This window comes from Camellia sinensis, chromosome 14 (genome assembly GCF_055761805.1).
Source record: "Camellia sinensis isolate YWXY chromosome 14, ASM5576180v1, whole genome shotgun sequence".
NCBI classification, from domain to species: Eukaryota; Viridiplantae; Streptophyta; class Magnoliopsida; order Ericales; family Theaceae; genus Camellia; species Camellia sinensis.
This window is the reverse complement of record NC_138974.1, coordinates 106091659-106116696: the sequence shown is the minus strand read 5'-3', so window position 1 is coordinate 106116696 and position 25038 is coordinate 106091659. Positions and strand designations below refer to the sequence as shown.

The following is a 25038-nucleotide window of genomic DNA, read 5'->3' as shown; positions in this document are numbered from 1 at the left end:
AGTGGTGTAGTGGGTTAGGTTTAGTGGAGTAGGTGAGGTGGTAGGTGGTAGTGGTGTAGTGGGTTAGGTTTAGTGGAGTAGGTTTAAGTGGGTGAAGCTATCCCAATTTGGATAACCTTTCGTCCCCGCTTGAGTCACTACTCAGTTTCTGACCTTGAATGATGATGGGAAGTAATTTTGATAAGAGCAGCCTCTTTGTTTGCTTATATACATTAACTCACACAGGCACTGTTTATGCAAATGATACACAAGTTCAAGTATATATGCTTATAAAGCTTTCTCATTATTGTTTCTTTGTTGTTTATTGTTTCCTTCACATTTACTCAGTTTGTATTTTATGTGTTGCTCTTATTTTTCTCAGGGTATATACTTGGCATCAGTGACAAAAGAAGGATGCTTAACAGTGCATGATTTTGAAACTCTTTATTCCCAGGGTAATAAATTATTTCTTGTAAGTTTCCATGCTGGAGCCAGCTGGTCTGTTATTTTGCATAGAGTTTCTATGACCCAAGTCAAATGTTAATCTGTTTATGCTTTGGGCAGATTTGTTTTAAAATATATAGAGTTGTTATATTTGTACTTTTGGTTTTAAATTTTGTCATTGTTCATTGACAATGCTCGAATTCTAATGCACGTGCACAAGAAAACTTAGATACTTCTGTTTCTTGCACTTGGGCAGAAAAAAAACGAGACAAAATAATGCTATTTTTCTTGTGGCTTCTATGTCAGTGGGCCACCAATGTTCATGCATGCAATCATGTATTGCGGACCCTACATAATGAGCAAGTTTGAGTTTAGCACACTTTCTCGGAGTAGCAAAAAGTTAGAAGCCCTATTCTAGCTAGTCTTAAAATTTCAAATGCATATAAAGACAGAAATAAGTAGCTTATTTTGGTACCATGAAGCTTATGGGACTGAAACAAGTTGCGAGAGGATTGGGGAGGGTAAGGAATCATGGATCTGCAGGCTGCAATTGTCATGTGTTGTACAGAACATTTTATCTGGCCTTCTTTATCTTCATTTCTGCAGAACAACATCGTCCTTATGCTAGCTCGTATAAATGCATGATGTACAACAGAGGTGCACGTATGCTTAATTAACTTTTTCCCAAAATGGAGTGTGGATGTTAGGTTCTTTTAACTTGCATTCTTAAGCAGCACATTATGTGTTATTAGAAGAAGTATTGCACCTGATCCTCTTTGTTTCTATTACACTATCAATGTTACTTGTAATATGGAATTTTGTATAACCCGTTTTGATGTTAAATGAAACTGAGTTTAGTTGCTGTAACTTTGATATTGAAGACTTAAGTGCAGTAGGCATGATAATCACCAAAAAATGAGTTTGGTCTCTTCTTCTTCTTTTCTGTTAGTGGTCTTAGTATTATTTAGCTCTAGGATGAACTTGGTTGAAATCCAAGTATCTAGGATGAACTTGGTTGAAATGATTGCTACTATTGCTATATAATTGTTCTTAGGTGATTCATCCAAGTATGATGAGAACAACGAACTCACTAAGGTATTCCTTTTGTTTTACAAAAATTGATTTATCAGGCCTCAAAACCTAATTGCAAGGATCAAAATTTTGTTTTGATTTGTTATTTTGGCTAGCTTGGAAACCGGAACATTTAGGAAATAGTAAATTTTTTTGGAAACACATAAAAGTGCTTGAAAAGAAAACTAAAACCTATCTAAATGTATATGTAACCTAATAGTTACATAATTAAACATGTTTAAGTTCTACTAATCCATTCATATAAAGGGAACAAGTGTACAATTTGGTATTAGATGTAAATACAAATCTAAAATCATTAAATTGAAGTCAAATGAATTATCAAACACAAGTATTTATGATTGTGCATAAGGTTCCTGGCAAACAAGGTTCACAAATATGTAGCAAATAATAATAACACTAATTAATAATAATTAAATGTTAAAGGTTTTCCAAGGGGTAGGGATGTCTTTTCGGTAACAAGTTTAAAAGGGTCTTTAAATAAGGTTAAGAATAACGGTCAATTCAACAAAGACAGGAAAGATAAAAAAATGATAAACATTGGTTTAAAGGTTTTGTTGAGCAGTGGGTGTTCCATTTTAAGAGAAGAAAAAAAATAGGAAACACTAGATTCTAGAAGGGGGAAGAGAAAAAAAAGAAGGTAGTAGTGATAATAAGAAAGAGAATAAATGCCTCAACCTTAATCTCTCTCTCTCTCTCTCTCTCTCTCTCATATTCCCAATCAAAATTTTGTTGTTTTCTTTGTTTGCAAATATTTTTATTTTTAATAACAAAAAGAGGAACATAGAAATAATGTTGTTCAAGAATCTTGATGTGTCAAAACAAATCAATGTTTAGTGTGTTTTGATGAGTTACTTTATTTTTCAATGGAAATGCTGGAATTTTGGTTTTCTATCAATGTTTTATGTCAGTTTCTTACAGAAAATGGAAATGTTGCCATTTTGATGAAAAAGAAACAAAATTTTGTTCCATGCCTAATGGACGCAGTACTTCAACATAAAAGTTTTGAAATGTATGCCAAAAGCTAGATATCAATGCTAGTAGGCGACTTGGTCTTAAATTGGCAATTACTCTACATACAAGATTTCTAGTAAGGAACTTTTTTATTATTTGGGTGCTGCTTGTTCTTCCATGCTAGGGCTTAAACTGTACCAGCTTGTGCATTACTTATGTTTGTGGATCGGTAGTTTTACTGGCATCTTGCTAAATGACAGAAGTTATTTGTTGTCAGTTTGAATGTTTGACTTATTGTTCTAGTCTCGTAATATCTTTAAGATGTTGTTCCATCTTGACTCAGTGCAACTGGATTTTGTTTTGGTGCTTCTGCCATGAAAGTCCTAATAGATGAAAACATTTTTTTGATTGTGAAGTCACTGATTTTCCCAAAAGCTTAAGCTGTTAGGAAATGGGCCTAACAATGTATATCAAGCTATCCAACACCCTCCCTCATGTGCAACCCTGTCTTGCATGTGGAGAGACAAATAGAGAATCCAACAACCAAATAGGGAAGAAGAAACCAAACAGGGACAGAATATGAAATGCCAATGGAGAGACTTGAACCCAAGGCCTCTCTCAACCTGAGCTCTGATACTAAGAGATTAAGTTTTTAGGAAATTGGCCCAACAATGGATATCAAGCCATCCAAGATGAAATACCTGCTATGTTCATTTTAGTTTCTGCAAAAGAGTGGTGGAAGATATCAATAGAGAGGAACTTCAATTTATAAAATACAATGGTTTTATCATTCAAATTCAGATTAAAATTCTAGAAGTTGATATTAAGGTCTTGTTTGTAATCAAAAGCATTGTATTAACTCCATTGACACTCAATTGGAAACTTGTATTTGAGAGGGAAGAAGCTGCAGTGGCACCTCACCAACTTCTTATTGGGGTAACACACACATATATATATATTTTATTCGATAAGCAAAAATTTTCATAGATAAAAAAAAGAAGATATTACAATCAAGCTCAAGGATCCAACACTACTCATAAGTGTGGCTATGCATATCTAATTGAGGCCAAAGCATTTAACAATAAGAATTACGTGGTGCAACTCCCTCACATCCTAAGGGGCTAGAAAATCGTGCCTTAAATATAGCATTAGAAGTACAAGGAGCTCCCACTAATCCGAGAAGCAAGGCATAAACCTAAAACGACTTGTGCTCATACTTCTTAGCTTTGTCTTTCTTCTTATTCTGGGTAGAGGGGGCTAAGAGCATTTGCTTGAGAGAGTTTAATGCCCCCACCTTTACCTTTTTTATCCTGCACTCCCTTTTCCTTACTTTCTTGATAGGTATTAGACTATAGAATTTCTTGCTGAAGATTTGGAAAAGATTCAAGAGAGATTGAAAAAAGATTTAGAAGTAGAATCTAGATAAACTATTCCTTGACGACTCACTTGCAAAGAAGGCACACAAGCCTTTGCACCCTTTACAATAACCTGAGCTTGATCTCCCTTCAAAGATACCTCATTATCCTTGTTTCTCCACACTTGCAAAGAGGGGCTTGGGGGATTAAGGTGGCACTGAGTGTAGGTATGACCAAATGAGTTACATCTATTCCACACTTGGGGTTTCCGCTGGACCTCTACTTTGATATCATAATGTCACAACCCGAACTTGCCCCTAGAAGTTTAGGCCATGACTGACCTGTGCTTAGGCCTCAAAACATAGTTTCAAAATGATCCAATCATATCGAGGCCTAAAGTGGAAGCAAAATTTTATAACAGAACGTCCATTGAGCAATGCTTTAATGCCAGGATTCTAACACATCGTCAAATATAGAAAGACCACATACACAGGCCATATATACACAAGTCCAAGTCAACTACCTATATACAAAGAGTTAACGATCCAAACTTATTATATCAACAAAGTGTGGCCACCAAAGGTTAAACAAAAAGGTGGCATTAATGGAACTTCTCAAAAGACAAAAAGATTCCAATGTTAAAGGCTTAACAAAACGGGTTCGTCAAAAGCTTCCTGAAGCTGACCTAGGGCTGGCCTCCAGGCTGACCACCTACAAAATATATATAAATACGGAGTGAGCAAGGCTCAGTGAGTAATAATAATAATAATACAAGGAGGCATATAATAAGCATGTGTCTTAAAGAATATTGGTATAACAAATGTATAACTTATCCACAATCACATTTCAGAATGGCCTCGGGCCCACAGAAGACAAAACGGCCTTGGGCCCAACACAAAAATAGAATTGCCTTGGGCCCAATACGATAACAGAACGGCCTCAGGCCCAATGTTCCCAATATAATAACAGAACGGCCTCGGGCCTAATATAATAACAGAATGGCTTCAGGTCCAATATAATAACAGAATGGCCTCAGGCCTAATATAATAACAGAATGGCCTTAGGCCCATTTCATATGCCAATGCTGTCAGATGCTCAAACACTTTAATTGAACACAAATTGTATCAAACATGTCATCCGTGATCTCTGTTATCAGAATCTTACGATTCGCGATTCGATTCACGATTCGATTCACAATTTTTGCAAAATCGATACGAATCTAAGGGTGAATCTATTTTGGAAGTGAATCTCTAGTGAATCGCACGATTCAGAATCGATTCACGATTCGATTCGCTTTTTACGATTCATGCAATTTTTAAAATTATTGTGTCCGACATATTTTTTACTCTATTTTTCCTCCATCTTTTTAGTAAAAATGACATAATACAACTTCTAATAGCGTTTAATACGAAAATAACCAGCATATATACATGCTTTGTTGTTATTTTAGTGATCATGAAGTTTTTAATAGGATCCAATTAGATTTAGTTAGATCCAACATATTTTTAATCTTTTTTCTCATTATTTTTTTTCCTTTAAAAAATCATAATATATCTTCTAAAGATGTTTAAAATTAAAATTACACTATGAATTATCTGTTGCTATTTTATTAAATTAAATATTACATCTATGAGGTCAATTATATTTTTAAAATATTTTAGGCTTTAAAAAAAAAGATTTTAAATGATTCTTTCTTATTATTTGCTCACTGTTACTTAGAAAAGTATGTATGCTTATTGTCCAAATATCAATATCGTTGTTAATTATTATTACTTTAGAAATTGATAGTTTGTCTATTTGGTTATTATTTTTATTAAGAATGGTTGATAAGAAATATCTAAAAAAGAAAAAAAGATAAGATGGTGATCTTACATAGGAACGTTTGTTAACTTCTTACTTATTAAACTACGTGATTATCATTCAAAATAATATTTTTATTGATTTAAGTCTAAATATTTTATATTCATAAGATATATTTAACATCTAAATGTGTAAATATATGTTTTTAAATAATTTAGAAGAAGTGACCGAATCTTTACGATTCACGATTCGATTCGATTCACGATTCGGTACCAGATCATTTCGATTCACGATATGAATCCCGATTTGACAACTATGTCCGTGATCAAAAAATATACAATTTGCAACATTTAACATATCATAACATTACTACTACTCATAGTGATCCGGTTGTGCGATGGTCCCTTCCGGCAAGTGACCTACACATTGCATACATAATTCGGTAAGTAATGCATTCTTTTCTTAGTTTCTTGACTTTCACCATTCTCTTCTGTTTCGTTCACTGTCTTAATCAGTTTTAAGCATTTCGGAGAAATTAATATACACATTAATAGATTCAGAGGGTTGAAAAGAGCAACAGAAAGTAACAGAATTTTCCCCAATTCCCGTATGTGCGGAGGTCGCTCACTGCACGTGCGTATAGGTCTACCGCACGTGCGGGCCCGCACTTGCTTTTATTTCAGAATGCCAACCTTGCCTTTCCTATTTTCCGCACGTGTGGCTATGAGTCCCGCACGTGTGGCTGTGCATCCTGCACGTGCGGCCATGAGCCCTGCACGTGCGATTCTGGCTCTGTTTGTGCAGTCCGAAAATCCAACAAATTCAAGCTTATCAAAGGCATTTCTAAGGCACAAATCAAGCAACACCACTTCAAAATCATAACATATGAACACAATAAATAGGAAACTCAAGCTTATATAAAACCCTAATCTCCATTTTTCTTCATTTCTTCATCTTTTCATATATATACACATATACATGAGCTCAAAGTATGCAAGAGATAAGATTAGATAGAAATTTCTTATAATCCATCTCAAATCAAACCCAAAATGAAAGAATCAAGTCATAAACCAAATAAAATGTAAAGATTACATGTTTACTTTCATGAGATTTGCTCAATCAAGTTCATAACTCATAAACCCTAATTTCCAAGAGTGCCAAAGCTTCATTTTAGGTCTTGTTTCAAGCCATTTAAGGAAGATTGAGAGGTATTCTAGATGATTCCCACTTACCTTGAACTCCTTTGAATCTTCTTTCAATTTCCTCAATCCCCAAGCTCCTATGTTGACTTCTTCTTCTTCTCTCTCTTTCTTCTCTTCCTTCTCCTCTATATTTCCTCCGGGAGATATTTTTATATGTTTTTGTCTAATTCTCCTAAGGCTCTTGTATATATCTATCTCTCTTAAGCTTTTTGAGTCAAAATGGGACTTAATTAGGAAATTAGCCAAAGAAAGTCAATTAAATAATTACGAATCAAATTTTTACAAAATTTCATATTATGTCCTAAAAATCATGATAATCACAATTGTAAAGTCAATTTCCGGTAAGGCCTTCAATTTTTAATCCAAATGTGGTAATTTCAACAGATTTTCTCGTAATCGACAGATACAAGGTTGTAAACATATAATTCACACATTAAAACATGGCTTTTCACATCAATCACATAATCACATATATAATGAGGGAAATAAAGGATATGAGAGGGTCGGGTTATTACACATAAACCATGCCATCACTAAGTTTGATTGTGAAGGCCTCCAGAAGTTCTTTACGAGCTTTAGTCTCAATGCACACTGTAGCAAAATTAAGTAATAGTTCTTGATTGAGTACATTCATCAAGATATAAAGCAGTGGCTAAAACACTTGCCAAGAAACTCAATCCATCACCATGCCATAGATGCAATGGCATATTAAAGAATTTAGCCCAAATTAGAAGCTTAGTGAGGTTCTCTTTGGTCAATTGGAGATGGGTGCTACCTTTTTAATATTGTGAACCTCCCACAACAATAATGATGGTACCCTAAGATCTGCCCAATTGCTGCTTCACTTGTGAATTTGAAATGAAAAAAATCCTTCTCAAAGGTCAATACATTTTGCAAACCTGCCCCCCAAGCTCTGTGTGCCCATGTCTTCACATAGTGGAAAGAAAATTTTTTATCTAAGAAATAGACCACCAAACATAGTTCCCACATAGAATCCCTTTTGACCAATAAATCATCTGGGACTTTCAATTGTTTTAGGAAATCCTAAATTGTAATTTTTCAGTTTTGAGTTCAGTTTTGCATTGTCACTAGAGAAATATTGGGTGGGCGTATAAATTGGGTTGAAGATCCTCCATTAGACATCCCGTGATTAGTTGCATTTTGGATCAGGACTGTGGCAGGTTGATCAAGTGCAGGCAGAGAGTTGCTAGCTACAAGGTGATAATCCAACCATGCATCCCTATTTCCCACTCTCTACTAGGCTATCTGCAGCACCCACTCTCTACTAGGCTATATGCAGCACTCTCAGCCGCTGACGGAGCTTCAGTAGCTAAGTACACACCACACACATCGTTCTGGTCAGCAGAATGCATCGGACAGCAATGTACCGGATCATCTCCTACTTCATCTAGTTGTTTCTCATTTACTGAAGAACCAGGCCTACTTCCCAATGCCAAGCATGTGGAGCGAAGCCCCTCCTCCAATGCTGCCATTGCTAAGCAATCTGAAACTCCAGTTCCAGCAGCGTTACCTATATTTTTATCCCCTCTTCTTCACTACCATTCTCATTATATTCAATTAGATGACTCTGAAGCCAAATCTGATTCACCACTGGGGCAGCATTGACACTTAATCGGATGACATAATTATATTCAATTGCTACATCTGATAATTTATCAGTGAATTAATTATCAATTGCAAAGGGTTGAACACTCAATTATGCAAGTCAAAAAATTATGTACAACTGGAAAACTAACTGTATGTTAATGAATAACTCAACCTCATCTATCAGCAGTAGTAAATTATTAGCCGAGCTGAACTCCAATATGGAGGTAACTATACAATGATTACTTTGTCCATGCCTACACAAGTTCTTGAACAATCTTCTTCTGTTCATATCTTGAATTTCTTGTTCTTAGTCTTTGCATTTGCGTTTATGCCTTCTGTTTCTTTTTTCTTTTTTTATTTTCAAATTATTGTTATTGCTATTGTTAATAATAATAACAACACTAATAATATAATTACCATAAATGTTATCATTATTATTGTCATTGCTATTAGTTTTTTTTCTTCAGTTTTACTGGTTTGAAGTTTGAACTTATATATTGTTACTTGGGAACAAATTTCATTTGACAACATCCTACTTTTAGACTTTGAATTCCTAGTTACTCTCTTCTTCTACATTTTATCCAGCGAATTTTGAGTGTCCTTCAGGGCTGAGGGAAGATGAGACAAAGCATTTGCTGCACATTTCTACATGTCAACAACTTGATGCTGTTCGATGGAATCTTGCAAACCAGGATGAGGTTTGGTTTTGATTTTTATTGTACTTTCACTTGCGCATTTCAAAGCATGACATAGTGTCTATAACTATAACTTATCTATTGGATTTGCTTGTTCCCCTTAAGCGGTGCCCTTCAAATTGTCTAAACAAGGTCCAGGGAAAACTAATAAGAATATATATATTTTTTCTGTTGATGCATATCTAGAATTTGTTATGGAGATATTCTCCCCTCATCATGTTGATTTTCAGTTAACATAGAGGATGTGGAGATACTTTTTTCTGAGTAAACTCAAATCAGTTATCTTCATGAGAATGATATTAAGCATTTCCTATCTGTCCGGAAACAAACTAATGCCTCTGAAAATTATAGTCTTCGGTGTAGTTTCTTTGTTTCTTCTTTTTGAGCCAGAATGTCAAAAATTTGAGTAGAAGTACGAAATTGAATAAGTCAGTTGACACAAAATGTTTCTTTTTGGCATTGCCACATTTATTAAATTTCCATTTAGAGTTTTTATTCCATATATCATTTACTCTCTCTCTCTCTCTCTCTCAAAGTAAGTAAGACAGATTGAAAATTGCCAACCTTCAACTAGGACTTTAATCCTGCACTTCCCATCTGAGGGTGTCAGGAGATATTTACTCAAGGAAAAAAAGAAGAAAATAATTACATTTGGTGCTTCAACATCCTCCTCCAATTTTTCAAAGTCATTCACCATTTCATCCTTTTATCAAGCTTTGGAGGGAGGTGCAGATTCTCTTTTCCCATGGCGGAGTTTGTGGATTGCTGGTGCTCCGGGCGGCGGTCTTAGATAGGATCTTGACAATCGATAATCTTATTCAGCTTCGTCATATTTTGGTGAATTGGGGTTGTATGCGTTGCAGGGATGTGGAATCGACTTCCGTTTTCGTACCCATTGCCCTTGGCCCACCAGTTGTGGGTGTTGATTTTTCCTGTTTTTGGTCTGGCCTAGGTGCAGCAAAGGAATGTGGAAGGTGTCCTCCATAGTTGGAAAAGGGTCTAGTTGGGAAGCGTCGTCAGAAGTTTTGAGTTCATGTGCCTTTGTGTTTGATGTGGTTCATTTGGTTGAAGTGAAATAGTAGGATCTTTCTGGGGGTGGTGTCTGTGGCTCACTGAAGAATCGGTTCTTGGGAGTATTGTATAGTTGGGTGTCGGGGCAAGTGGATTCGGATGTGTTTTCTTTTTTAGATTTTTTAGATACTCTTTATAGTTAGAGGGTGTTGGTTGGTGGTTGTTGCTTTGTATTCATTAGCATCGACTTGATGCTGTTTCCTTAATAATATTGATTTATATATATATATATATATAAATTGTTTTCAAAGTCATACACGTGGTTATGCAATGGGCATGGATATGTGCTTTGGCATTTTATTGCTATCTAATGTACATCATTGGGTGCTTTAGCATCAATATCACTTGGGTTGTTACTGGAATATCGGTCATGAGTAGTTGTCTCTACCTGGATGCATGCTTTTTTTGTTTTCTTTCTCAAGCAAAACTGGAGATACCTATGGATTTGATAGACATGGCCAGGCTAAACCCCCTTAATTGAGGTGTTAAATACATTTGCTGGTTGAGTTTGCTGCTTATGATGTACTTGATTTGAATGATTTTTTTTTTTTTTTAATTCCTATGGGTTTCAAACTTCATGATAGAATGACTTACTGCTTCAGGTTGCTTGTACATCTATGAAAAGTGGTGAAGTGCATATCTTTGATATTGGGTATATCTCTTCTGACCCCGTTGAGGCAAGTTTCTCTTCCAATTTTTGATCTATGTGCTTTTACTACAGAAGTTGATAGAAACAAGTAAAATTTAGTCTATAGGCTGTCAAATTATATGGCTTTGATTTTCCATAGAACTTTGTAATTGTTAAGTGATAAAGCTATACAAACAGTATGTCAAGTTCAAAAGGATTAATAATTTAGTGAACAGAAAAAGTGTATGCAAAAATCAAACATATTTATGAAAAATCATGGTATTTGTAGAGAATGAAGCCTGAAAGATTAAACAAGGTTGCAAGTAAAAACAGTGCACATGAAGAGTTTTCCCTCTGTAGTGTTGAGAGCTTCTTTCCCTAGGACTTTCCAGGGAAGGTGCTAGGTAGCCATTCATGGCGGAGGTGGCATGATTTCTTGCTTATCCTTAGGCCTTAGAAACCCCTTAGCCATGTCCTAGCCCATGTGTAGCTTAGCGCCCAAAAAGTATCTTTGTATTTTATTTTTGGATCTTTTGTTTTGAAATAAAGTTGGGAATCGTCAGTAGGTTTTGTTTAGTGTATCTCCAAGAACCCAAAATTGACTAAAAAAATAAAGCATTATTATTTTAAAAAAGCCGTTGAAGACTGACTTCGGGGGCTAGGGTATGAGATGGGAAGGTGTGAGTGAGGCACCCATCTTGTCACAACCCTATCTCAATCCAAACTGAGACAAGTAGTGACCTGCCAGTGATCATAAACTAGCAAAGGCCTAACTGGACAAACATGTACTCCTATATGTGGTAAAATTTGTTTAGATAGCGGAAGCTTTCAATTCCTTTAACTTGTTTGTCCCATAACATCCATTCAGAGGATGTGCGAAAAATAAATGTAGTGAAAACACTTCAATATTTTCTTTTACAACCATCCTAGCTTAATCACAAAAGGAGTACAACTTAAGCAGAAAGAAAAGTTACATATTATGTTTGAAAGCGAACTATATACAATGATCTTGACACTACATTCCTCCTCTAGAAGGTCTAAAGCATGCAAATATTCACGTCAAATATATAAATATATACAAATCTGAAACATGATGCCTTTAATTACTTTTTCACCTACACACATAGGTCAGAGAGGTGAGACAAAGCCCAATTATAACATTAAACCAAATATACAATAAGAATGGACATCATCATTCTTATGAAAATAGTATAGTTTTACAAAGAGCTTTACCATTAAAATATATTAGCATTGTATGCCTTTCATTTCCAAAACACGATAATATTCATCCAACAATGCGAAGCAAAGGAATAACCACCCTAGCATATGTGGCAGAGGAGACCTCACTCACATGCTACTAGTATACTTATTGTTCCAAACTAGTTGGGATTGCCATGGAGGAGATGGTATTTGCGCACAGGACTTCATTGCGATGTCATGTTAATGACCAACTACTCTAAAAGTCCAATAGATCAGCTGATTGTCAGCAATATGGATTTTTATAAGTATTTTGTTCTACCATATATGGAAAAATACCTTAAATTGCTATTAGAAGACCAAGATTAGGGAATGATTGTGATATCATCCCCCTTTTATATTAATGAAGATTAATAATTACAAGGGAGTCCTAAGGCATAGAATAATTACAATCGAATAATAACCCAACTAATAATATGCTATTCTAACACTCCCCCTCAAGCTGGTGTGAAGATATCTCTTATGCCTAGCTTGCCTAGGATGTCATGCAATAGCTTACTCCCAACTCCCTTGGTGAAGATATCAGTGAGTTGTTCACCAGACTGCATAAATGGAGTACATATTGTGCCACTAGTGAGTTTCTCCTTAATGAAATGGTGATCAATCTCAACATGCTTTGTCCTGTCATGTTGAATCGGATTGTGAGCGATGTTGATGGCGTCCTTGTTATCATAGTATAACTGCATGGAGTCCGTCTGATCAATACATAGATCACTCAACAATAACTTGATCTATAAGAGCTCACACACTCCTTGTGCCATAGCTCTAAACTTAGCTTCTGCACTTGACCTAGCAACCACATTCTGTTTCTTACTCCTCCAAGTAACTAGGTTGTCTCGAACAAAGGTGCAATACCCTGAAGTCGATCTCCTATCAGTTACTGATCCAGCCCAATCAGCATTTGTATAGCCTTCCACACGAAGATGATCATACTTTGAAAAATAAAGACCCTTACCAGCGGTAGACTTCAAGTACCTCAAAATTCTTATGACAGCCTCAAAGTGAATCTAATGAGGAGCATGCATAAATTGGCTAACCACACTGACAACAACAACAATATTAGGATGGGAGTGAGATAGGTAGATGAGCTTACCCACTAATCATTGATAGCTCCCCTTATTAACAGCTGCTCCTCCTCCATCATCCCCCAGTTTCTGATTGGGTTCTAGTGCAGTGGTAGGCTATGCAGCCAAGCATCCCAGTTTCCTTCAACATGTCAAGCACATACTTTCTCTGTGAGATAAATATCCCATCCTTAGAGCAAGCAACTTTAATTCCTAGAAAATACTTCAAGCTCCCCAAGTCTTTGATTTCAAACTCACTTGCTAAATATTCTTCAACAAAAGGATTTCCTCACTATCATCACCTGTAAGAACTATGTAATCCTTATAAACAATGAGCACTGTAGTCTTACTACGTAATGAATGTTTCATAAACAAGGTGTGATTTACTTGACTCTGTTTGAAGCTATATTTAAGCATAGTCTGAGTGAATCTCTCAAACCAAGCCCTTAGAGACTGTTCGAGACCATATAATGATTTCCGAAGCCGGCATACTTTACCCTCTGTCTGATGATCCTCAAAACCAGGAGGAATGCCCATATATACCTCTTCTTCTAGGTCACTATGGAGAAAGGCATTCTTTACATCAAACTGATGAAGTGGCCAATCTAGATTCGCTGCTAGAGAGAGAAGTACTCTGACTGAATTCATCTTAGTGACAGGTGCAAAGGTCTCCTGATAGTCAACGCCATATGTCTGAGTGAACCCTTTTGCTACAAGTCGGGCCTTGTAATGCTCAATAGAACTATCCGCTTTGTGTTTTACAGTATACACCCATTTGCATCCCACAGGTCGTTTGCCCTTAGGTAACTCAGTCAATTTCCAAGTGCCATTCTTCCTAAGTGCTTTCATTTCCTCAATCATGGCAAGTTTCCACTCAGAGGTAGCAAGAGCATCCTGAAAATAGTTAGGAATGCTAACAGAGGAAATATTTGACACAAAAGCTCTATATGAGGACGACAAATGAGAGTAGGACACAAAATTTAAGATAGGATGTTGAGTACAAGATCTCACACCGTTTCTCTTGGCAATAGGAACATCAAGATCAATAGGAGTATCAAGATCAGTGGACTCAAGAGATTCAAAGTTACCTGGACTCTCATCAGAAGCAGGAGATGGCAGTGGGTGAGCAAAAGTGGTCTCCTATATCTAGTTAACTCTCTGTCTGTCTTTGTCCCTGACATAAACTTGCCCTTTCCTATCATTGATGACATTGGGTTCTGTAGTCCCAGTAAGAGGTGGTGGTGCAAGAACAATTGGTTTCACCATAGGAATCACAGGCATCACTTCACACCAAGGCTTTCCCTGAAGGGAAGACTGTGACACCTGAGAGGACAAGAAATAGGACTGGGACTCAAAGAAGGTGATATCTATGGACACAAACCACTTACGAGAATGCGGGTGATAACATGTATAACCCTTTTAAGTGGGAGAGTACCCAAGGAAAACACATTTGAGGGAGCGAGGGTCCAACTTACCACGAGTAGAAGAGTGATTGTGGATAAAACAGACACAGCCAAATATTTTGGGAGGAATAGAAAACAAGGACTCAGAACCTAGAAGGACTTGAAGGGGAGCTTGTTTTTGCAAGACCTGGGCAGGAAGACGATTAATAAGATGGGCAGCTGTGAGAACAACGTCGCCTTAGTAAGACCGAGGCACACTTATAGAAAGACACATGCACTGAGCCATGTCAAGAAGATGACGATTCTTACGTTCTGTCAACCCATTTTGTTAAGGGGTATTGGTGTAAGAAGTCTGATAGATAATGCCATAAAAAGAAAAATATTGCCTTGACTTAGAATCTATATATTCACCCACATTATCAGAGTGGAAGATTTTGACAGTGGCCCCAAACTGAGTACAAATCATCTTATGAAAAGTGCGGAACATAGAGAAAACCTCACTCTTATCTTTTAGGAGATACACCCAAGTAGTACGAGAAAAATCATCAATAAATGTAACAAACCATCAATGACCTTTCACAGACGTAACACGAAATAGGCCCCAGACATCAGAATGCATTAATGAAAAATGAACTAAACTTTCATTAAAACTGGGAGAAAAAGAGGCTCTGTGTTGTTTTCCAAGTTGACAAGACTCACAAAGAAGCTCAGACACATTGTTTGCAAAAACAGATGGAAATAAATGCTTAAGTAAATAAAAAGAAGGATGCCCAAGACGTTGATGCCTCAGCCACAGATCATCTTTGGTAGTAGGACTCGTGGTGGAAGAATAAGCAAGCATGTCCCGTTGATCCAGGAAATAGAGATCATTTTCTGTACTACCACTGCCAATCGTCCTCGTGACAAGGTCTTGAAAAAGACAATGATTAGGAAAAAAAGTCACTACAATTCAAATCTTTTGTAATACGACTCAAGGATTGTAGGTTAACAGAAAAATTGGGAACATGGAGAACAGAAAAGAGGTATGGTAGGAGTGACATGGACTAAACATTTCCCAGAAATAGAAGAAACAGTAACATCTGAAATCCTAACTTTGTCTAGACCTGAAGAGGGCTTATAGGCAGAGAAAAGGTTAGAGGATCCAGACATAATTTGAGGCACTAGAATCAATAATCCAAGGCAAAGATTTATAAGAAAGGAAAATATGAGGAGACGAGACTAAGTTACTTGAGCGGGAAAACGACGAGGAAGATGTACTGAGAGCAGTAGAAGACCGGCGGTCCAGCAAGTGATGCAAAACATGCTCAAGCTCATGAATAGTCATGCCAGAGAAACCATCAGAAGCCTAGCTAATAGAAGCAGAAGTAGAATCAAGTGTATCAACGACACTAGACTGATGAGCTCGTGGATCAGAGCCACGTCCTCTAGACTGGCCTAACTGACCTCCTCTAGAACCAGATTGATCACCTCAACCCTCGGATGGAGTCCCATAAAGCTTCCAACACGTCTCACGAGTATGTCGAGGCTTGTGACAGTAACCACAGAATACAGACTCCTTGGCGGCAGACGAAAGGATGAGAGTCAGGCTGAGGCCATCTTGAGGGATAGACAGTAATGCTGAGCGGTCAGTAGAGATAGGTGACATCATAGCAGACCGACGACTCCTCATTTTGTACATAGGTGAATGCCTTTTGAAGTGTAGGAAGAGTGTCTATACCCAGAACCTGACTCCGAACAGGATCATACTCCACATTAAGATCTACCAGAAACTTGAAGACCTTTTCCTGTGCAATAAACTTCTTGTACCCGACTGAATCAGCAGTGCAAACAGGCTTGTAATCCTGCAGGTGATCGAAGCGTTTCCAACCGTTGGTGAGGAAGGTGAAGTACTGAAGAACAGTCTGCTCTCCCTAAATAGAGCTCTCAATAAAGCGGCGCAACTCAAATGCCTATGAGAAATTCCCTTTGCGGGAATAGGTGGCAGCCACAGCATCCCAAATATCCTGGGTAGTCTCCATAGATAAGTAGCTCTCACCAATTTCTGGTACCATCGAATGAATAAGCCAACCTATAATCAAAGAGTTAGTAATCTCCCATTGGTCATTACCTGGATTAGTGGTGTTGGGTGTTTGTATCCTGCCATCAATATACCCCATCTTCCCTCTGCTCTTCAAAAAAATAATCAAACTCTGCGACCACGCTAGATAGTTCTGACCATTAAATGAAGAGGCGGTGGTTTTAAGACTAGGGTTGAGGTTATCAATCATAGTTTTAGGTATAATGGAACTCTCACTCCTAGGTGTCTGAGAAGTAGTGGACACACTGGTAGAATCTGCCATGGATACCTAACCCTCAACAAAAATAGTGTCAATCACAAACTCAAAAGGTGGTGGTGGAAGGAAAGACACAACTACCACTATGTAAGCATAAAGAATTACCAACTCAAAGTTTTATTTATTTTTTTATTTTTTGTACTAAAAAAAAGAAACGAAGAAGCAGAGACTAGGATACCAGAGTAAGAAACAGAATGTGTCAAAAAAAAAAATAGAAAGACGACAGGAAAGGGAGATGATCAGATAGATGATACTAGAGGTTGTCACATGAAGCCAAAGAAGGCATAGTGGCTGTCGGTTGGGGCAGAGAGCTTGTCCGTGGCAGTCGGCCAGGTGAGACAAGCTGTCACCAATGGTTCACTCTTAGTTGCAGGAATCATGCAATGCAACTAGGTGGCGATTTTGAGTAAGAATCGTGATTTCGCGTTTCCTGGAAAAAAACGTGTAAGAATCGTGTTTCTGTGGAGAGAGAAACGCGATTCAGTCCAAGATGAGATCGTAAAGGAGAGAGAGAGAGAGAGACTTTGTCTCGCCGTCGACTTCGACCTTCGCTCTAGCCTTCGCCTTCGCCTTTGACATCGACATTGACATCAACATCAACGTCGACCTTCGCTCTCACCTTCCATATGCTTGCGATCTCTGTTACATGGACTCGTTGGTTTAGGGCATGGGTTACTCGGACGTCGACCTTCGCCCTAGTCTTCGCCTTCAACCTTTGCCCTAGCCTTCGTCTTCGTCTTCGTCTTCTTCTTCTTCTTCTTCTCCTCTCTCTCTCTCTCTCTCTCTTGTCGATTTGTTTCTCTCCCCCTCCTGTTTTTAACATATAATAAATATAATAAACAATAATTTGTTATATAATAGTAAATTTAATTAAATAATATATAATTAAAAAAAATCTAATAAAATCTATAAAATAAATCATCGAATTTTTATTTATTATTTATTTTAACATGTTTTATTATTCCTTATTTGTTATATTTTTTTTATTTATAATATATATTAATTAAAAATAAAAATATTATCAATAAAAATAATACCTAAGGTAAAAATAATAAATATATTTAAAAATAACTATTTAACTCATCTTTATATAATAAATATATTTTAAAAATAACTATTAATATATATATATATATTACCGCTCCCTGAGGCGCTTCCAACCTAAGAAACTTCTATCTACTCATGCTTCCTCGCTCTTGCTCTCGCTCCCGCTTCGTGCAACTAAGGTTCAACTAGGCCAGGAGGCCTGTCGGCAAAGACCAACAAGAGACTAGGATGCCTGCGGTGAGGATTTTGATCAACCCAGGTGAGTTTCGAACCCTAGGGTGATCTTTGGTGCTGATTTCGACCAACGAGGGTGAGTTTCGAACCCTAGACAGACATCAACCCACCCCAAAATCGAAACCCCTCAGGGTGTAGTCGGCTTGAGTCGACAGAGAGAGAACCTGTCGACTGCTGAAGTGGTGGTTATTGGCTGCTTGGGTTGTCTCCGACTGATGGTTGGTGGCAGGGACGGATCTAGGATTATGTCTTTGGGGGGGCTACTCTATAGTTTAAAAAATTGGAGGGCTACTCTATATAATTTTGAAATTATCTACAAAAAATTTGGGGCTGCGAATTAAAATTTTTAATATAATATATGATGCTTCGGTGGGTAACAGGAACTGTATAGGTAGATAGGTTTAGGTTTTAGGGTTAGGCTGTGATATCATGATAATTTTAGATAATACCAAGAGTAGGGAATGATTGTGATATCATCCCCCTTTTATATTAATGAAGATTAATAATTACAAGGGAGTCTTAAAGCATAGAATAATTGCAATCGAATAATAACCGAACTAATAATATGCTATTCTAACGGTATGAGTCAATAATTTGGGGAGAAATAGCTAGCTTTTCATGAGTTCAAATCCTTACTCCCTGCTTCAATTCTCAATTTAATTGATTAGGGAAGGATGTCAGTGTAGGTTTAGAGAAGAGAAAGAGTTAGAGAATGAGTAAAAACCTCATCCCATTTTATATTAAGAATAAAGCATAATTACAGGAGTGCCATAAGGCATGAATTATGGGCCAACTCATTATAGCCCATTACATCAAATCAGAATAAAATGTGAATGTAATTTCCTATTCTAACATATTCTAACACTCCCCCTCAAGCTGGGGCAAAGATATTTCTCATGCCCAACTTGTTCAGAATGTTATGAAATGGTTTGCTTCCTATTCCTTTGGTGAAAACATCTGCTAGTTGGCCCATAATCTTCACAAATGGAGTACATATGGTGTCACTAGTGAGTTTTTTCTTCACGAAGTGCCTATTAATCTCCACATGCTTGGTTTTGTCATGTTGAACTGGATTATGAGCTATGTTGATAGCTACCTTGCTGGCACAGTACAACCTCATGGAATCGATCTGATGGATTCCCAAGTCTCCCAACAATAATCTAATCCATAGCAACTCATACATACCCTGAGCCATAGTCCTGAATTCTGCCTCAACACTAGATCTAGCAGCAACATTCTATTTCTTACTTCGTCATATGATTAGGTTGCCTCCAACAAATGTGCAATATCTAGAAGTTGACCATCTGTCAGTGATTGATTTAGCCCAATCCGCATCAGTGAATGTCTCCACACCTAGATGTCCATGTTTTGAGAAATAGAGACCTTTTCCAGGAAAAGACTTCAGGCACCTCAGGATTCTCATAACCGCCTCTAAGTGGGAAGTTCTAGGAGCATGCATAAACTGGCTAACCATGTTCACTGCAATGACAATGTTTGGACGTGCGTGGGATAAGTATATGAGCTTGCCTACTAGTTTCTGGTATCTCCCCCCGTCCATTGGCTCTTCCTCTTGATCCTCACTTAGTTTCTGGCCCGGTTCTAGAGATGTATTACATGGTCCACCTCCAAGCATCCTAGTTTCCCTTAGCAAGTCAAGTACATACTTTCTTTGACTTATGAAGATACCATCCTTGGACCTAGCTACTTCAATGCCCAAGTCTTTGATTTTAAACTCCTTGGCTAAGTATTCCTTCAATCGAGGGATCTCTTCAACGTCATCCTCTGTCACTGTTAGAACAACATCATCAATATAAACAATAAGAGTTGTGGTCTTACCATGTGAGGAGTGTTTCACAAATAAAATGTGATCAGCTTGACTTTGCTTGAACCCATATCTCTGTATAGCTTGAGCCAACCTTTCAAACCAAGCCCTAGGAGACTGCTTTAGCCTATAAAGTGACTTCTAGAGCCTGCATACTTTACCTTTGGACTTAGCATCCGCAAACCAGGGGGGAATATCCATATAGACCTCTTCTGCTAGGTCTTCACGAAGGAAGGCATTCTTCATATCAAACTGATGAAGTGGCCAATCCAAATTTGTTGCACGAGAGAGTAGTATTCTCATAGAGTTCATCTTAGCAACCGATGCAAATGTCTCAAGGTAATCTACCCATAAGTTGAGTGAAGCCCTTAGCAACCAGTCTTGCTTTGTATCGTTCTATGGAACCATCTGCTTTGTGTTTTACAGTGCATGTCGGAATAGGAAAGAATAATTGTTATATTTTATTTTTATTTTATTTTATTTTTCCTTTATTGATGTAATGGGCTGGCCCATAATTTATGCCTTATGGCACTTCTGTAATTACTCATTATTATCAATATAAAAGGGGATGAGGTCTAACCTATGTCCTAACTCTTTCTCTTTTCTAAACTTACATGGTATCAGAGCTATGCCCTAGCTAACTCTCCTTCTCTGTTACTCATCACTACAGGTGATCTCCTCTCTCTTGTAGACTAGACGATAGCCCCAAACAGCCAGATGATAGCCTTCAAGTAACCCCACAGCCTCGTCTAACCCCGATAACCTCCACCCAGGTCTCCCAGTCCCTTCTCTCCCTTCAACAACCATCACCTAGGCTTCCTTCTCCCTCGGCAGGCCTCTCCAACCACTACCGAGGGTTCCCAAGGGGCCGACCAGCCTTCTTGCTGATTTAGTCAAAGTTGCCAGTCCCTCTAGGGTTGCTTGCGGTGGTCGCTGCTCTTCGAAGTATTTTGGTGATGTAAAACGAAGTCACGTGTCTTACGTAGTGGTCTAGTGATGTTGTACACAGTCTTCTGGTAAGGTAAACACAGTATCGAAGAAAAAAAACTCAGCATTTTTAATTCTTTATGCTTTTATAGTTACTGTTGTGCTTGTTACTCCACTCTCATCTTCTGGGTTTGTGATTGGCATCGTGTTTGAGGAATAATTAGTAGAGTCTCCATGGTGGATTTAACTAGTGAATACAATACCTCTCAGCCATCTTAGGGCAAGAGTTCTGTTATCCCTTCTACTGTAACTGATAACGTTAACACTGGACTTAGAATCATCACCTCTCTATTCAATGGTTAGAATTACCTAGCGTGGTCGCGAGTCTGACTATTTTTTTGAAGAGCAAGGGGAAGGTGGGATATGTTGATGGGCTGGTCCAGGCATCCAGTATCACAGACCCTCGTTATGACCAGTGGGAGATCACCAATTCTCTAATTATGGGTTGGTTGATCCATTCTATGGTTCTAGAGATTGGAGAGAGCTACTTGTTTATGGACACTGTCCAGAATATTTGGGAGGTCGTAGCAACTACTTACTCTAGGAAGGGAAACTTCTCGCAGGCTTTCAAGTTACGTCGTTCCATTGAAAGGTCGATATAAGGTGAGTAGACTATCCTCCAGTATTTTACCTTCCTTAGCAATGGGTGGAAGTGGCTTGATCACCTTCAAGATTACAAGCTTGTCTATCCCAGTAATTCTGCTGGTTACCGGAAGTTAGTGGCGCAAGAACAAGTCTTCAAGTTCTTAGAAGGCCTAAATGTGAAGTATGATCTGGTTCAGAGCAGAATACTTGGCATGGATGTGCTTCATTCTCTCCAGGAAGCCTTTGCTTTTGTGCAGAATGAGGAGAGTCGCTGCTCTGTGATGCTTCGTTTTGTTATGGGACTCCTTTTGGTGGTCGCAGAGACCGTCCTAGTACTCGTGAGGGTAGATCTAGCCCGTTTCGAGGCCAAAGGGCCAATGCTCGGGCTTATCTTTCAGACACGGTTGAGCTACCACCTTCATCTCCCGTTGTCTCCCCAGATGTTAATGTTTTGGGGTTATCTGCCTCGGATTTTGAGATTGCTCTTCACCACTTGCTATACTGTTGCACCTCCACTTCCGCCACAGGTGCACCCTCTTCTTCCTTTGCCAATTTAGGTAACTTGGCTTCCTCCCCATATGCATTGCTATCTCATACCATTGCGCCATAGATTATTGATTCTAGTGCTTCCGACCATATATCTGGTTCCTTACATTTATTCTCGGAGTATAACCCCTCTTCAGGTCAAGAAAAAGTGTGTATTGCTAATGGTACTATGTCGTCTGTATCCGGGAAAGGTTTAATTCATGTCACCTTTTCCCTTCCTTTATCCTCTGTCCTCCATGCTCCTAATTTTAGTGATAAGCTTTTATTCTTGAGTTATATTACTCGTGATTGAATTGTAGCGTGATGTTTTTTTCTTGATTGTTGTCTTTTCCAGGACCTTATCACGAGGAAGGAGATTAGTAATGATAGAGAGGAGCATGATCTCTACATTCTCGATCAGACAGACAAGCTAGCTCACTCATTTATTGAGTTACCATCCACCAAGGAAGACCTTTGTCTGTGGCACCGCCATTTAGGATATCCCACTTTTTTACTACTTAAGCATTTATTTCCTTTTGTTTTTTGAGAATAATAGTGTCTGATTTTCAATGTGAGTCTCGTCAACTTGGGAAACAACACCAAGCTTCTTTTGCTCATTTTATTAATAAAAGCTCAGTTCTATTTACTTTGATTCATTCTGATATTTGGGGTTCCTCACGTTTTGTGTCTTTAAAAGGTTAAAAATGGTTTGTTACCTTCATAGATGACTGTTCTAGGGTCACTTGGGTCTATCTCATGAAAGATAAAAGTGAAGTGTTTTTTGTGTTTTAAACCTTTCATAAAATGATTTGCACTCAGTTTGGGGTGGTTGTCAAAATTTTGTGTTCTGATAATGGGGGGGCATATCTTGACTCTAGTCTTGCCAGTTATGGGGTAGATTACCAGAAGACATTTGCACCAGTTGCTAAGATGAATTCTGTGAGAATACTACTCTCTCTTGTTGCAAATCTGGATTGGCCACTTCATCAATTTGATGTGAAGAATGCCTTCCTTCATGAAGACCTAGAAGAAGAGGTCTATATGGATATTCCCCCTGGTTTTGAGGATGCTAGGTCCAAAGGTAAAGTGTGCAAGCTCTGAAAGTCACTTCATGGGTTAGAGCAATCTCCTAGGGCTTGGTTTGAAAGGTTTGCTCAATCTATGTTGAGATATGGGTTTAAGGAAAGTCAAGTTGATCACATTTTATTTGTGAAATACTTTTCACTTGGTAAGACCATAGCTCTTATTGTCTATGTTGATGATATTGTTCAGACAGGAGATGATGTTGAAGAGATTCCTCGGTTGAAGGAATAGTTAGCCAAGGAGTTTGAAATCAAAGACTTGGGCAATTTGAAGTATTTTTTGGGCATTGAGGTAGCTCGGTCGAAGGATGGCATCTTCATATGCCAGAGGAAGTATGTACTTGACTTGCTAAACGAAACTAGAATGCTTGGAGGTAGACCATGTGATACACCTCTGGAATCGAGCCATAAACCAAGTGAGGATCAAGGGGGAGATCTAGTGGGTAAGCTCATATACTTATCCCACTCATGTTTAGACATTGTAATTGCAGTGAGCATGGTTAGCAAGTTTATGCATGCTTCGAAAAATTTCCAATTAGAGGTAGTTATGAGAATCTTCAGATACCTCAAGGCTTCACCTGGAAAGGGTCTCTATTTTTCAAAACATAGACATCTCACTGTGGAGGCATTCACTAATGCGGATTGGGCTGGATCAGTAACTGACAGACGGTCAACTTTTGGATATTGCACATTTGTTGGAAGCAATCTAGTCACGTGGCGAAGTAAGAAATAAAATGTGGTTGGTAGATCTAGTGTTGAGGCAGAATTTAGGGCTATGGCTCAGGGTGTATGCGAGTTGCTATGGATTAGACTATTATTGGGAGACTTGGGGATCTATCAAACCGATTCCATGAGATTGTACTGTGACAACAAAGCTGCAATCAACATAACTCATAATCCAATTCAACATGACAAGACTAAGCATATGGAGATTGATAGGTACTTTATCAAGGAAAAACTTACTAGTGGCACCATATGTATTCTATTTGTAAAGACTGGGGATCAACTAGTAGATGTTCTCACTAAGGGTATAGGAAGCAAACCATTTCATAGCATTCTCAACAAGCTGGGCATGAGTGATATCTTTGTACTAGCTTGAGGGGGAGTATTAGAATAGGAAAGAATAATTGTTATATTTTATTCTTATTTTATTTTATTTTCCCTTGATTGATGTAATGAGTTGGCCTATAATTTATGCCTTATGGCACTCATATAATTACTCATTATTATCAATATAAAAGGGGATGATGTCTAACCTATTCCCTAACTCTTTCTCTTCTCTAAACTTACAATGTACACCCATTTATACCCAACTGGATTTTTGCCTCTAGGTAATTCCACTAACTCCCAAGTGCCATTTTTGCTGAGAGCTCTCATCTCCTCTATCATGTCATGTTTACATTCAAGAATAGGGAGAGCATCCTGAAAATTAGTAGGTAGACTCACAGAAAAAATCTTAGACAAAAAAGCTTTATATGAGGACGACAGATTAGAATAAGAGACATGATTAGTAATATGATGCTGAGTACATGATCTAACCCCCTTTCTATTAGCAATGAGAACATCAAGATTTGAAAACTCAAGAATAGAAGCAGTAGGATCAGAATTACCTAGGTTTTCAGGAGAGGAGGATGACTCTAGACGCTCATCCAGAGAAGTTGGCAGTAGAGAAAGGAAAGTAGTCTCTTGTATCCAGGTGACTTTCTGTCTATCATTGTCCCTGACATAAACTGTCTGTTTCCTTTTCCACAACAACTGCTGGTTCATCATCCTTAATCTGTTCAACCCTTGGTGGTAGTGGAACAATCTCTTCACATTAAGGCTCTCTCTGAGGGGATGACTGTGACACTGGAGAGGTGAGAAAGTAAGACTGA

General features: G+C 37.9%; 1 protein-coding gene across 2 annotated transcripts in view; it reads left to right on the top strand.

The window, feature by feature from the left end:
• The window catches only part of LOC114279514 (Transducin/WD40 repeat-like superfamily protein), a 90835-nt gene that overhangs the window by 15105 nt on the left and 50692 nt on the right, over positions 1-25038 (top strand). The window contains exons 6-8 of one of the 2 annotated variants that reach the window (XM_028221771.2): positions 362-434; positions 9038-9129; positions 10800-10874. In XM_028221771.2, coding sequence (XP_028077572.2) covers positions 362-434; positions 9038-9129; positions 10800-10874 — 240 coding nt within the window. Of the gene's footprint in view, positions 1-361; positions 435-9016; positions 9130-10799; positions 10875-25038 lie in introns of both variants that reach the window. The other variant, XM_028221770.2, reaches the window with a different exon arrangement.